At 42.9% G+C, this 16,343-nt stretch overlaps 1 protein-coding gene across 3 annotated transcripts in view; it reads left to right on the top strand.

Moving 5' to 3' along the window:
* Positions 1-16,343, top strand: part of LOC116952509 (angiomotin-like) — a 36,230-nt gene that overhangs the window by 8,315 nt on the left and 11,572 nt on the right. For 2 of the 3 annotated variants that reach the window (XM_032971901.2, XM_076074306.1), the window contains 6 exons: positions 1,596-1,737; positions 2,411-2,781; positions 3,174-3,425; positions 3,593-3,686; positions 6,181-6,325; positions 6,889-6,981. In XM_032971901.2, the coding sequence (XP_032827792.2) occupies positions 1,596-1,737; positions 2,411-2,781; positions 3,174-3,425; positions 3,593-3,686; positions 6,181-6,325; positions 6,889-6,981 (1,097 nt within the window). Of the gene's footprint in view, positions 1-2; positions 579-1,595; positions 1,738-2,410; positions 2,782-3,173; positions 3,426-3,592; positions 3,687-6,180; positions 6,326-6,888; positions 6,982-16,343 lie in introns of those variants that run through there. The other variant, XM_076074307.1, reaches the window with a different exon arrangement.

The following is a 16,343-nucleotide window of genomic DNA, read 5'->3' as shown; positions in this document are numbered from 1 at the left end:
AAGCCCGGTACATATACAGTAAAACCTTGGATTGCGAGTAACTTGGTCTGCGAGTGTTTTGCAAGATGAGAAACATTTTCAAATAAACATTAATTTTATAAACGAGCGAGGTCTTGCAATACGAGTTGTACGTATACACTTTGTCTGCCGAGCGTCATGTGATCACAACTGATATACGAGTGCTTTGATATACAAGTGCTTTGGATTACAAACACGTTTCCGGAACGAATTATGCTCGCAACCCAAGGTTTTACTTTATAGGCAATAGAGCAACATTAATACAAAAAAAGGTGAATGATTCAAAATATTGAAGTGAGTTTTCTTTGGACAGTATCCATGTTTACCAAAAGTATTGTACTTATTTTGAGAAGACAGTCATAAAATATTTGTAAATCTGTGGTATACCTTATTCTGATGTTCATTAAATACTATTTCCACACATCCTGCTGCTGTGGTGATGAGATGTTATCTCTCTTACCTTCTGCACAGGAGGGCGTGGGTTCGATCCTGACCCATTATGTCTGTGTATTTGGATTCACATGTTCTCTCTCCCCGTGGTCGCGTGGATTTATCTTCAGGTTTCTCCGTTTTTTTTGCCCTACGCATTTAGAAACACGTGTATTTAGATTATTTGGCTGCCACTATAAATTCCCATTTATGATATGCCACTGCAATTAACTTATATGCGTTAACAGGTCACCTGAAAAAGCGCAAATAGCTTTTTGGAATTTACCTGGTAGATAAAATATTTGAGTTTGTAACAAAAAACAAAGATGAAAATCCCCCGTATAGCCAGACCAGACTGTTGGGGCAAGTTATGTTAGCGAACAGCACCGATGAAAGCCAGTACGGCAAACGAGGGGGTGGGTTGCCAACACCACGCCCGGTCGCCTTTGTCTCCCTAGTGGAGATGTTTACACACCGCACCAGGTACTCATTTGAGGCTGAATCGACCTAGGGGAGGCCCAGGACCGCTGGTGTTGGCCGTGAGCGGGAATCGAACCCGGGTCACTAGATTCATAGTGCAGAGTGCTAACCGCCACACTACCGCTCCCCCGTAAGTCATTGACAAGTGGTGTGTTCCGTTTGTGTTGCTGCATTGGCTCTCGGAAACAGTTAATTGCTTGCTGAACCAAAACAGAGGAAGTGCAACTGAATACCCATATTCAGCTTTACCGAGAGTCAGGTGTTTTTATGTTTTACTTTTGAGAACGTTGTGCCTTTTAAATGTGGGGATGACATGGCCCAGTGGTGGCACGTTAACTATCTGTTGCGCAGTTCAAATTCGGCAAACTTCCCTGGTTGATCCTGCGAGGATATTAGCCACAAAATACTAAGCTCCCTCTGCTTCACAGTGGATGTTAAACATCCCGTGACGGCATTCAAAAGGAGTAGGCTATCGTGTTATTGGGGTCATGCTCCAAATGAGAAAAAATACTCAATTTGAATTGCACAGAGCAATTGTCACCTCGTACTACTTAGCAGTTAGTCCTTTCCTGGCTAAACAAGTGTAATCATGATAAACAATCCGTGATTCACTCTATGCCTTCTATCCAGACCTGGCTCTGACAAGTATTGAATCTTGTGTGCTGCAGTCAAGGGCAGACGGTTCACCAGGCCAGGATGAGCAACACGGGCCCTGCAGCATTCTACGTGACGGCCACGGTGGGCGCGCAGAAGGGCCGCACGGAGGGCAGGCCAGCCGTTCAGAGGACCAGCCCACTTCCCATCATGCAGGTACACACAGGGCAAGACGTTTTGGCCAAAGCCGTTTATACCACCATACCTCGCCAGTGCTCTCTACCCTCCGACAGATCCCACAGCTGCTTCTCCAAGCACTGCAGTGGCCTGCATTCTTTAAGATGAGGTGGAGGAATGTTGTCATGTGTTAGAAAGACATTCAAGGATTGTATTCGTTTATTTTGTTGGTATATTGTAAAGTACAGATGCCATGAAGTTCAATCCCCAAAAAAATCTCATTTCTGATGGATTTTGCTTCATCATGTTTCCTGAAGTCACAGTCAGTGATTTCTTGCTCAAATGAGCATTGAAGTATTGTTTATTTTCCGTTTTTAAATTTTGATTTGTGCAGGTTACCACATTATTCCAGTGTAGTCTGGTTTTTCCATAGGATAACCAAATGTTAATGTCCCCACAAAGTATGGTGCTCATACTATTGGCCCTAGAGGGATGATGAGTTGAGTCAACCACCCCAACCAGAATTTGACCTCTTTGATCGTGAACAGCTCGCGACTGCCGAGCCGCTTTGCCGGATAGTCATATGTAATGTACACATTGCATTTTGATAATCTTTTCTACTTGTTGTAGCAAAAAAAAAAATCCTTTTTAAACGAGTAAGTCTCATCCCTTTTGGCCTTTATTTTGAATGATGAACGTTTTGTCGGTGCAGGATGACGGCCTTAAAGAGCTGAAGCAGGGCCACGTGCGCTCTCTGAGCGAGCGACTCATGCAGCTCACATTGGAGAAGAACGGAGCCAAGGCTCAGCTGCCGCTGGGCAGCTCCCCTCCCAGCAGTGTGCCACAGCAGTCGAGTGCAGACTTCTGTCGTCTCCAAAATCAGTCGCCGCCCCAGAGACCTTACGACCCACGGGGCCCACCTCCAGAGTACCCTTTTAAACACAAGGCGGCGTTCGCTCCGCAAGGAAGTCCACTCCAACTAAACCAATTTACAGCTCTCCAGCACCAGCATCATCATGTGCCAGGTGCAGCGGAACAGCATCTTCTAAGATATCAGCCACCACCTGAATACAACATGGCCAGGTATGACGGAGCCATATGTATTGAAATGCCTGTGACTAAGGGTGCACCAAATATTCACCTTTGGCCAAATATCAATTGGGATAAAATGTGAAGTGAAATATTAGGTTTAAGCAGGGAGAGAAAAAAAAAGATAAAGGGGCAATTTAACAAATGGAGTTATAGACGAGGAAAATGGAGGACGGAGAAGACTGATACAAAACAACAGACATAGAGAGAGGGAGGCTGAGACTTTTATGTAATGGAAAAAAATCATAACATACTATTTGGCTTTAAATCAGGGTTCTTCGAATGCTGAGATGTAAAGTATTAGGTATAAGGCAGAACAGTAAAAAAATGTTATTGGGTGCACTCCTTGCTTAACTTGAAGGAAAATACTTGTTTGCCATTGGCAGGCAAACTCAACAAGGGATGCAGCCCATGCAGATGCAGTACCACAGCCCATCTGCATCACAAGGCAGCACCGGGAGCTTGTCCATACAGATGTCTGGTGCCGGGGCCTTGCCAGGGCCTGTGCAGAACCTTGGTTCCATGACCCTGACGACGGCAGTGGCACAGCAGACTCCGATGTACACCGGACTCGGGGGACAGCTCAGCATGGCTCACACAGCAGGTCCTGGAGAGGAGCTTCACTTCATGCTGCTAAGGTCAATATGGTTACATCTGAAGCGCACGTAAAAGGGGGTTGATGTTTACACTGACGCAGCCTCGGAAATCTCTTCCTGTGATGGAGTGATCTGCATCTTGTGAGAATAATGATGGCCTTCGTCCAGTGTCCACTGCTGCAACAGATGTGATGATGTTTTGTCTTCAGATCCCAGCAGACGGTGGAGTTGCTTACGGAGGAGAACCAGCTGCTGCGTAGTGAGCTGGAGAGCTATTGTGAGAAAGACATCAAGCTTCAAAAGGTAATGTCGTCGTTTATCAAGGACCTTGAAACAGTGCTGGAGGAATATACTTTGCAAAAGCTGTGTGCTAGTCAAGGGAATGGGTGAAATCTGTAGCTTTATAACTGCTTGCATCACAGGTGGTGCACATCGCTATCCATGTTGCCGTATGCTGCATTACTGCATTTGCATGGCGTGACTTTTAAAACAATATTTTTAGTGAACACCATTTGTAATGGTTATATTCTTACCTTTAACTCTACAGGAAGCCTGTGAAAATATGGGTCTAAATTAACAGTTAAACTGATTGGCACGCATCTCCCTCGTCAGACGACAAGGTTGCGGTTCAAGCTTTACATTTATATGTAGATTGTATTCACGAATCAAGTTGTAACAGGGAACCTCTCCGTGAGTTCTTGAGTACCAATGTTTAGGTCATGCTTTAAAACCATCACATTAACTTTCAATAGTTCGGTTGGATTTTTTGGGAACAATATTCAATGCATGCGTTGCAAGTATGATAATTCATTTTAATCGAAGTATAATTGCATGCTACATATTTTCAAGCTGTCCGCTTAAGGATTTATGTTCTAATCTTTTCAACTTGAATTGCGTTTTTTTTCCAACCTATTCCTGATGGAGACTGCGGTGCTGATAATCGGCCTTCATGTGCAATTGGAAGGATTACTTATGATGTACAGTTTCGTGGGCTAGAACATGTGTTCATGGTTTACATATTTAAACTGACTTCAGCATCTTCATATGGCAACGTGGCGTTGTAGGGCATTGCACATATACATTAAAACTGAATCGCCATTGCTGCAGTTTATCCCTGCATATTCTTTCTGCAGATGAACAATTGAGGCAAATGCGTGGGTGTCGTTTGTTGTCTGCCATGATGGTAGTGATCGTTGTGGTAGAGTCTTGTGTTGATGCTTCGATGGGAGGGCCAGAACTCCTGCGCACATGGGACAATGTCCTCTCCGCGGTGACGCATTCGACTAATACATGAGCTCAGAGCTCAGCTATGCAACCACTTTTTTCAGGATTTCTCCTCCCCCCCCTCCAGGCAGTGTGTAGCATTGGTGCCATTTTCAGAAGACGATTGAGCCCATCTGTATAAATATAAATTAGATATGTTCAAAGCGCTATTTTGCTGCATTCTGCGTGCACCCAGAATGATTGCATCATCTGTGCATGCCCTGTTGCTGTTTGGCTGCACACACTTACAGTGAGGGAAAAAAAGTATTTGATCCCCTGCTGATTTTGTACGTTTGCCCACTGACAAAGAAATGATCAGTCTATAATTTTAATGGTAGGTTTATATGAACAGTGAGATACAGAATAACAACAATCCAGAAAAATGCATGTCAAAAATATGATAAATTGAATTTCGATTTAAAGCTTTCGTGACTGCAAGGATTCATCTTCTTTGGTTCTTTCGGTAAAGTCACGTAGAATGAGAATAAAATAATCAAATAAATTAAGACAATAGAATTCTCACGACGTTTCGGCCACAACACAAGTAGCCTTCTTCAGGTGAAAGAACAGAGCTGTCGGGACGACAGAGCTTGAATGAACGCTGTTAAGATTCGTAGCGTCTTTTAAGCTCGGTGAGAGGCGTGGAGAGCCTTGACAAAGGAGTTTACCTATCAAAGCAGGAGAATTTCAATGCTAAGGGTTTTGCCACCAAGTACTAAGTCATGTTTTGCAGAGGGGTCAAATACTTATTTCCCTCATTAAAATGCAAATCAATTTATTTTAAAAAATTACATGCGTTTTTTCTGGATATTTTTTTGTTATTCTGTCTCTTACTGTTCAAATAAATCTACCATTAAAATTATAGACTGATCATTTCTTTGTCAGTGGGCAAACGTACAAAATCAGCAGGGGATCAAATGTTTTTTTCCCTCTGTATGTATTATATGCCAAGGTTTGCAAAACACACCTGACTTTTTACTGGAGATGTTGCCAAAAAGGAAACTTGTACTGCTTTCCTTACAACCAATGCTCAAGGGTTTTTTTGATATGTTTCTATGGAAATCATCTTAACGAGAATTTGTGAATATAATGCAAATTGTAGGACACCAATGGGCATTTTTTTAATTCACAAACTGTATGCAAGTTACGCACTGTATATAATGTGCCCGGAGCATTGCACAATCTTGTCTGGTTATGTAATGGCTTTTTCATCTCCCAGAGGTCCTAACCAAACCAGTTTTACATGTAGAGGGAACGTTGTTTTCTTGACATTTGAAGGCTAATGTTTTCCTTTTAAGCATATCTCTCGAGAGCTTCTTCCTCTCGCCGCATGCAATAGAATTGCTTGTACAAAACTACCCATTTCGACTTGTTAAACCATAACATTACATTTTTTATGTTGAAAACTGATTTTTTTATGTTTTGGCTGAAGACTGATTTTGATGTAATTTTCCAAAGTGCAGAAATGTCACATTTGCGCGAGAAAGAGCGGCGTTGTCTTATTTGCCTGTGTGATATCTGCGCACCCACGCAGATGGAGCGCGAGGTCCTGCGGATCTCCGAAGCCTACGAGAACCTGGAAAAGTCCACGTCCAAGCGAGAGACCCTGGAGAAAGCGATGAGGACCAAGATGGAGTCGGAGATCAGAAGGCTGCATGACTTCAACAGAGACCTGAGGGGTGAGTGGTGCGGAGGGAGGGGGGTCTCTGCTGACAATGGCTCGGGACAGGGGCCGTATTATCCAATTGGCATAGTGGGCCGATGAAAGCACATTTTGACCATGTTTTTCTTTTGTTCGTGTAAAACATTTTTTTTTACAAGATATCTTCATGAATAAAAATATTGACATAAAGGATAGGTAAACTTTATACAAAGAGGCAGAATTTTCACATTAAATTTGCTTATCTGCGGCACACAGAGAATTAGGGCACAGACTAAATAATGAATGTATCACAAACGACATCTGTCCAGCCGCTAGACGCAGTACGCGTGAAACAAGCGAGTGACAGCAGCGGTAGTAATAACATGGGGCAGCAGCACCAACTGTGGAAAGTTATCACTGAAGGCCTACGAAATAGAAGTGCCTCGGGCCTACAAGAACCTTAATCTGGCCCTTGCTCGGGGCTCCCAACATGATTGCCCGACGTGAGGCAAGGTGAGGCCCAGCGCAGCTCCCGAGTTACGTGATTACGTCAATCCACCGCGCCTGTATCACCCCCCCACGTTTTTGTTGTTGTTGCAGATCGTCTTGAGACGTCGAATAAGCAGCTTGCAAGCAGGGAATACGAGAATTCTGAGGACAACAAGCTAACCATCGCCAAGCTCATCGCTCAGAGTACGTCCCTTTTGATCAGTCAGAGAGTGACGTATTTGGTTGCTGGATTGGTTGCCTGAATTTACATTTGAGTCTGTGGTACTCTTCTGAATGCAATATCTGAGCCGACTTTTTATTGATTATACAAAAACAACGCTAAAAAATACTCATTCACATATAGGCATATCTCCTTATAGCGCTCAGGATGCATTCTTGATAAACGGAGCTCCATACGAAGGTTATTATACATAGAGCTCCAATGGAGGTGCATTACCAATAGCCATTTTTTTCACCTGTGAGCGATATATGAGGGCCTCATTTAGGTTTCGGTAATAGCCATAATAATGATACTGTACACATGATAAATGTATTAATGAATTTTATACATGAATTTTTTTAGTTTTAATCAATGACATAAAAGAATTACAAGTTATGTATTCACCAGTGCATTCGGTCAGAGGTTAGCTAAGATTAGCTACCGCCTGCCATCTGGAATGCCCTTCAGATATTAGGAATCCACTGGAGCTATGCACTTCTAAATCTAGATTGAAAACTAATTTCTTTAGAACTGCTTTTTGTGGTTAATTTGTTGTCCTTCCCCACACCTCCGATTAGCACAGTTGGCTACGTATGGTGCAAAAGAAGTTCAACATACGTACATGTTCTGCAGGAAGCTACACTGGCCAATGGGATTACTCGATTCATGGATCGCCAATGAATTATTGCAGTGATTAACCCTAGATCAATCGATACCCAAATGTGGCTATCGAATTTACTATGAGCAGAATCGATTCAACAGACACCTCGATTCACGTTCCACAAGACCATATTTATGGGCAAAGACATGCCCCCATGGGCAAGGCCATGCCTACTTCCATATATGGGCTGATCCACGCAGGCATTTTCCTCCTGGACAGAGCGGTATAACGAAACTGCGTTATAAGAGGCAGCGCTAAAAGAAGTATATATTCTTGTGTATATATGCTGATGCTTTATTATCTCAAGAAATGTTCACACATATGATGTATGGAAACATTATGCTGAAAATCGGCCAGGTGGCTCAACGGTAGAATAAAAATCCTGGTTGGGGGTTGGCTCAGCTTTATTATACCTCCATGTTTATCAAATTTATACCACTTTGTGTGGGGAAGTCAACAGTGTTCTCTGGATATACTTTTCCCTTCCATAGGAATGTAGAATTTCCAACACTGGCTTAGGGCTGTAAACAGGAGATAATCATTGCTTCAATGCTCTTTTGACAATGAAATCACTGACCTTCTTGAACAATTTGGTAATCGCCACAATTTCAGCTCACAATGCTTTTAAAGTTTGTTGTTTTTGTTTTCTCTCTCATTTGTATATTTATCTCTAAATCAGCATATCTTATTTTTTTACTTAACTTTCGTGACTGCAGGATTTCATATTCTTTGGTTCTTTCGGTAAAGTCACGTAGATAAAAATAATAATAATAAAAATAAAGTGAATAAAAATAATAAATTCGATCGCAACACAAGCGGTCGTCATCAGGAAAAGGGGGTTAACCTCTAAAGGCAAACTGTTTATAAAGGTTTAAAATGGGCGTAGCCCAAGTGTCATCAGCATGGGCGTGGCAGCTGATGTTAATGTAAGTGAAGGTAGTAGTCGGCAACGACGGCGCTGGTGGTGGGTTTCCACTAATTAAAGGGCTGCCAGGTAATCATTGCGCCTCGCTTTACACACTCACACTGTTGACGGTGGAGGTTGCTGCGAGAGGTGATGGTAGTAGTGGGTAATGATGGTACAGGTGGTGGGCTTCCACAAATTAAAGGGCTGTCAGGTCTAAAATGGAAACATTACAGAGAGTTATGACTTTAACTGGTTGATAACATCCTTTCAGTGATTGCTGAGTTTGTACCTATCTTCTCGGTATGAAATTGTCTTGTCTATATATGGATAGCTTCATGAACGAATCTTTATATATGCTTGGTTTTTTAGGTAAAGTCACGTAGATAGAAAACAAACTAAAAAATAATAAAAGAAAAAGTATATATATTTTTGCAATAAATAAATAATTGTCTATAATAAAAGCAAAAAATCGCAATAAAAATAGTAAAATTTAAATTAAAAAATGTAAAATCCAAATTTATTGAAAATAATAAAATAAAATAACCCATGACGTTTCGATCGCAACACAAGCGGTCTTCATCAGGCGGAGAGAAAAGAGGGGGCAAGCCTCCAAATGTAACTGCTTATAAGGGTTCCAAAGTGAGTGGGCGGGGGACAAGAGCTGCGGCAGCAACACGCTAATGCAGGGGTTAAACAATGGAGGGGGGGAAGGAAGGGGGCAGAGACAGAGGGAGAGAGAGGGGGGGGCAGAGATAGGCGGGAGAGGGGGGTAGAGATGGGGGGGGCATTGCACCTCGCTACACACATCCACACTGCTGATGGTAGAGGTTGACAAGAAAATACAAATCAAGTCATGACCCAAAGTGGTTGATGACATGTTTCCAATGATTGCTGTCGTCTCGGTTGAAATTGTGTCTGTCTATATATATGGATGGCTTCGTGAACAAATCTTTGTTGTCAACTTGCAAAGTACCATCGTCTTGGAGAAATCAATTTCACGTGAGCTAGCCGCATTAAAGCAATGATCAGCCACGGCAAAAGTATTTGTCCTGCCGTGTTTCAGATCTGCCTAATGTTCACGAACACGGTCCGAGACATGTCGTTTAGTTTCCCCAATGTAACTGCTGCCACAGATACAGCTTAGTTTGTAGACGCTGGGATATTGCATGTCAAGGAATCTTGTCCTTCACAGATGGGATCAGGTCACGAATTTTATGCACTGTTAAATCGGACCTGGATCTTGTGTTTGTTCAAGATTTTGGAAATATTTTTGGTTATCCCTGCTATGTAAGGCAAGGTGATGGTTTTGATTTGATCTTCAGATGGCTCCTTCCTCATGGTTGGGGTGATGGCTTTGCGGATTGTGTAGTCAGAATATCCATTCGCCTTGAGAGCCTGGTGTATGCGTTTGAGTTCACTGGTCAGGTGTTCATGGTCGGAGATACATTGAGTACCATTTTCATGAGGGAATTCTTCTTGGATGGATGGTGGTGGGAATCAGGTTTTAGGTAGGCGTCAGTATGGGTTACTTTGCTGTAGACAGTGGCTCATTGAGCAATCTGGTCTCTTTTTGATTAAGACATCCAAGAAGGGTAGGATGCCATCCTTTTCTACCTCCATGGTGAATTTGATGGCTGGGTGTATGGAATTGATGTGGTTGAGGAATTGTTTCAGAGCCGGTCGGCCATGTGGCCAGATGACAAACGTGTAATCCACGTACCTCTTCCACAAGGATGGGCGTGGAGTGGATGCCTGGATGGCGTCCGTCTCAAATATTTCCATGAAAATGTTGGCCACAACTGGAGATAAGGGAGAACCCATTGGGGTGCCTTCAGTTTGTTTGTAGAATGTTCCATCCCAAGTGAAGTATGTATTGGTGAGGCACTGTCTCACCAGCGCTGGTACATCAGCATTCAGTCCTTGTTGGACCAATTATTCAATTATTGCAATGCTGTACGCCTTTTGGCGTCATGTGGTCGAGCACCAATTGGGTCGAGGCTCAAAAGAAAGCCATCCCTTGGTGCGGACCAATCAGTTTCAATGACAGTGCATATATTATCATAGTATGTTTATTTATTTATTTAAAGCTTTCGTGACTGCAGTAATTCATATTCTTAGCTCTTTCGGTAAAGTCACGTTGAAGGGAAATAATAAAATAATAAAATATATATGAAACAATAAAAATTCTCACGACGTTTCGACCATAACACAAACGGTCATCATCAGGTGTGAAAAAACCAACGGCAAGAAACATTTGAAAGAAGTGTCGGTTTGCATTAATTTATTTATTTTTAAACGGTGTATTTATTTATAGAAAACGTCAGCGCTACGCACAGCGATTTAGCAGTTTATTTAGAAGGACGAGTCCATCTATGTTCTGAAAAGAGGAGGGGGGAGATGAAAAATTAATGTATGCTGTCTGAAAGCCACCGTAAGCGTGAACAATCAATTAAGACCTGAAATGGTTTATCAAATCCTTCCAATGATTGCTAAGCCAGAATCCATCCTCTCGGTTGAAATTGTCTCTGTGCTTGTATATGTGGATAGCCTCATGAACAAATCTCTTATGGTAGCCAGATGGCTTACAAAGAACCTCTGTCTTGGAAAAGTCAATGTCATGTGAGCCTACTGAATTATAAGAATGATCTGCCATGGCCGAGGTGTTGGTCCTACCGTGTTTAAGGTCTGCTTTTTGTTCACGAATGCGGTCCGAGACATGGTGTTTGGTTTCTCCAATGTAACTACTACCACAGAGGTACGTGGATGACACTTTTGTCATCTGGCCACATGGCCAGCCTGCTCTAGACCAATTCCTCGACCACATCAATTCCATACACCCAGCCATCAGATTTACCATGGAAGTCGACAAAAATGGCAAGCTACCTTTTTTGGATGTCCTAATAAAAAAGAGACCTGATGGTTCAATGAGCCACTCTGTCTACAGGAAAGCTACCCATACGGATGCTTATCTGAAACCGGATTCCCACCACCATCCATCACAGAAGAATTATCTCATCAAGACTCTGTATCATAGAGCCCAATGCATATCCGACCAGGAACACATAGTTCCCGATGACTCACTCGGGGGCTAAGGTAAGTTAAGGGCTTCCGCCAAGGGTTTATTACAAATCTTTAACAATACACAGGGGTGAACAACTTCCCAGGGGTTAGGGGTCCCGGGCTAGGTCCCGACACAGCTGGCTGCCCTGTGCTGTCTCCTCTGCGCCGGCCGTGGGATCAACCAACACGGCCGATCGAGGAGCACAGCCACGTCCAGCCTGGCACTGTGCCCTCTCCTATCCCTACCCTCTTGCCCCTGGCTCCCCATTCCACACCTTCTCTGACCCTACTCTCCAGCCACGACACCGCTTACGTCACGGGGTCCCCCTTTTATCCTTGAGGAGCCGTGACGTCACTCTGCTGCCCCGAGCGCATGACGTCACGTCATCGCCCTGGACAGCACACGTGACGCCACTTCCCCATCCTACTCCTCTACATATGGATGGCTTCGTGAACGAAGCTTTGTTGATAGCCAGTCGGCTTGCAAAGTACCATCGTCTTAGAGAAATTAAATTTAATGTGAGCCAGCCGCATTCAAGTAATGATCGGCCATGTCTGCTCCTACAAGAGCGCTGGCTGACTGGCTGCCCTGCCCATGCTGTTTGCGCTGACAAGCTCACCTCCTCCCAACTCACCCATTGTTTAGCTCCTGCATGAGCGTGTTGCTTGCGCAGCTCGTTTTTGGAACCCTTATCAGCAGTTACATTTGGAGGCTTGCTCCCTCTTTTCTCTCTGCCTGATGAAGACCGCATGTGTTGTGATCGAAACGTCGTGGTTTTTTGCTTTTATTTTAAATTTTTCATAAAAAAATGTATCGCGCTTTTTTTTTGCTTTTATTATTTTCCATTTTTTTATACGTGACTTGACCGAAAGAACCAAGAATATAATTCCTGCAGTCACGAAAGTTTCAAGTCAAAATTGAACGAATGTTTGTTGATAGACAGTGTATTTGCAAAGTACCTTCGTCTTTTTTATTTGTATTTTTTATTTTATTTTATTCACTTCATTATTATTTTTCTATCTATTTGACTTTACCGAAAGAATATAGAATTTCTTCTATATTATAATAATTTTGTATACAATTTCCATATGTTGCAAATAGTATGTTCTCACATGCTTGATTTGATTCATGTGTCTTGAGTGTAGGAGTTTATTTCGTCCAAGGACACACATGTCTAATATATACATATCCATCAAACAACCGGTTTTATGGGATACAACGCAAACCATAAGAGACAATTGATAAATGGTCGTTCTTTATATTCAGTGGGGGAAGGAGTCGAGTAGATAATTTGGCAGGAGAAGCTCTGGCAGCCAGTGCTACTCATCTGCTCTTTACAGCCCAGAGCTAATGGTGGACAATTCCACATTATTATGGCATGGGTGAGTATACCTACAAAACATTGTTGACTTCCTCACAGACCGATGCACACTCCAACCAAGACTTGAACTCGCATCCTGCCGATTGCAAGCCACTCACTCTGCCACTGGACCACCTGATTGGCCATTATGTAGGACAAGTTGGAGATGCTTAAGTGAGCCTTGCCATGAATGTGGAATGGTGAACACATGCAGGGCTGTCATTTGGCAAACTTGCACACGGTGCAGGTAATGCGTGTCTTTAATGTGTTTGTTGCTGAGGGCTGGTCCAGTTTATGTTGGTGCCTGAAGCAGCCAAAAATAAAAATGTCCCCTGGGGCTGGCTTAGGTTTTAGGTAAAATTAGTTTAGAGCATTGGCGGACTTTATTCAAAGGCATTTAAACTTGCGCTCTTCAGCGTGTACTTGGCCTGATGTGACTGACTCAGTTTCCTGCGGTGTCAGGAAGATGGGTGGGTGTGTCATGAGAACTGTCAAGCGGCCGAATAATGCCTCTGCACAGACTTTTGAGTGCGATGTTGGATGATGTGGACTTTCATTGACCAGTATTAAAAACAAGCAATGCACAGCTTAAATTTTTAATCAGCATGGTAGTGCATCGTGTGTTATATACACTGGTACTGGATGCAGGGAATGGTGCCCTGTGCTGTTCCTGATATAATTATGGCTGTAACATCAGAAAACTGCAGAATATTTAATAGGTCACACTGTTGATGGCACACAAGGAGTCTTCCGTATTTATGCTGAACTTATTTCGCACCATACGTAGCCAACCGTGCTAATCGGGAATCAAAACTAGACCAGAGTTTTCCTGCTTAGACAATTGTGGCAGGAAAACACTGGTCCAATTGACCATAGACCAATAAACTAAAAAAAAACTATTTACGCAGTGAAAACAGACTTATGTCAGTGTAATTTTGATTTGGTTAAACATCAAGTTCAACGATGACTGTTATGAGTATGGGTAAAGTTCTCTTTTGGGCAAAATGGTGAGCACCTATTCCAAAGCTGATGTATATTTACACATCTCCTTTAGGTTTGTGATACAAGGCCGATGGTTGAATGTTTGTATCCTCAAGGAAGGAATTTAAAAAATATATATTTTGTACAGCAATACCCAACTCGATGAATATTTGGACGCATCTGCATTCATGGATGGGTGAATTCATCTCTCGCTCTTATGTCATCGGGTTCCTATTTGTTTCATGTGTGGCTTCTTCAGATATTGGTTTGGATTAGGATCAAGTTTAAAATGTATTTTGTTTAACCAGGTAAGACTTCAAGAGACCATGAGAGTCTCACCTGCAAGAGTGGCCTGGGGTCACCAACATGACAAAGGCAATAAAATAAAGTACAACAATAAAGCAGCTAGAATTAGAAGAAAAAAAATTGGTGCAAAACAACCAATTTATAGCACAAAGCATTGATCAATATAAAATTTAAATAATTTCCTGTAGACAAAGATGGTTTGGACAACTATAAAAAAAATCCCATCCGTAGAAAAATTTAGTTACAGAAATCAACATGGATTTGTGGTGGCTAGTGCATAAACAGACATGGATATATATGAGGTACGCAGCCAGCCCTGTATCAGTGGCGGCTTGTGCGCTATGTTGTCAGCTTCTTTATTGGCTGGGCACTACACTTTGCTGCGACGAAAAAGACTCCGCACATTCCCGTCTGGACGCATGTGCCTCCAGAGTGAGCCCGGTGTGTGCGCCCGGCATCTGCCAGTGCCCAATTTAGGCCCGGGTATGTAGAAGAGGCAGGATTCCAGCCATACCACGGTCGACACAGGGCAGAGAGCTGGCCACTGTGACACCACAGTGCGGGCCACGCATTGCCCGCATCGTTCTCCCTGCACCCCGTGGGCCATGCTGTAGCCTGGCCTGCATCTCAAAAAGGCTGAATTTCGGCAGGATTTCAAAGGCAGTGATGTTGAAAGTTACACTTGCCAACTATTATGGCAAGCTCAGTATGGTGAATGTGTAACCGTTTTGACGCACAAGTTTGTTGAAAAGAAAAGTTTGGATGTTGTGTTCACACGATGTCGCAAGATTTTGTAAACGAGTAATGAACACCTGTTATTGTGGAGGCTGCGTTTTGGTGGTGTCTGGCCTTCATTCCTCTGCGCTTCGTTGAGTGGCTGGGATGGGTATGGGAGATCTCTTCTTGATCGGGTGACAGCAAGAGCTGTGTCGGTGTTAGGGCTCTTCTCACCACCACCACACGTTGGCTGTGTCGACCACGTGCAGCCAACTGGCACTCGTGCCTCGGCATGTGCACTGTTAATGTTCTTGTTCTTGTTCTGGGGCTAGAAAAGTCTAATGTCATGAAGACATCGGTTTATTTATGTTTACTGGAAGCCTGTTTTATCTGTATTTTGTCAGAGTGCTTGTAAACAGCTTTCCCAGTTTGAATGTGCCTTTAAACACATCATCTTAAAACCCTGGTTGGATCATGTCATAATGCACCATGTCCACTCATTACCCTGCACAACACCGCTGCCTGATGAGTGGAAACAAATGTTACAGAGCTTTTGTTGCATATGTTTATGAGGGCGCAAACGCTCTCAAAATAGGTCGCAGTATTTACAAATGAACGCGTCGCAGACACCACTTAGAGATTAGTATGTACATTATTAAGATAGAAAACGCACAGAATAATATTGGAATGGTGTAATATTTCCAATATTTAGCACAAATATTTTTACATTAGAGGTTTTAAATGTTGTTCTTGTTATTTAGAGCCATGAGCCCACTGGTGTACGATGCATTTTGCTATAAATTTAGAAGCCTTTTTGAAGAAACACCTGCTTGGCAGCTTCCTTGGCATTTGGAATGCGAGCAAATGTTTTCCACTGGGTCAGTCACTGCATACGAGCGTCTCATGACCATGAGCAATGGAAATCGGCAGACGGACAAAAATGTCCTTTATACCATCTCCACTATGCATTATAATTATTATGGCTGTGATTTAGTAACGTTATTTAAAATAGGTTTCCGTTGACGATCAACATTTTTCCTTGGCACAGCCACTCCACACAGCACAACGGAGTGCCGTGCCAGTCCAGGGCTGCTGTGAATGATGCATTTGTATCAATTTCCGTATATGCGAGATCGCTAATGTAATGGTATGTTCCCCATGTAATAAGGAAGATGTACCCCGTGATGCCAGGCATATTTGTCCGAAAAAAATGCCACATATGTTTCGCATATTATTATTTCAAATATTCGATAGTTGAAGTGGATGCTGATGACCTGCTGGTGGTTGGGCATGGATCTCGATTGGTAGCCGAAGTTCAAGCAACAGGTGCCGATATCTCAAGAGGGAGACACA

Source organism: Petromyzon marinus, chromosome 47 (genome assembly GCF_048934315.1).
Source record: "Petromyzon marinus isolate PM22_M1 ecotype Great Lakes invasive population chromosome 47, UKy_Petmar_22M1.pri1.0, whole genome shotgun sequence".
Taxonomy (NCBI): Eukaryota; Metazoa; Chordata; class Hyperoartia; order Petromyzontiformes; family Petromyzontidae; genus Petromyzon; species Petromyzon marinus.
The sequence above is the reverse complement of the archived record's forward strand: the minus strand, read 5'-3'. Positions and strand labels throughout refer to the sequence as shown.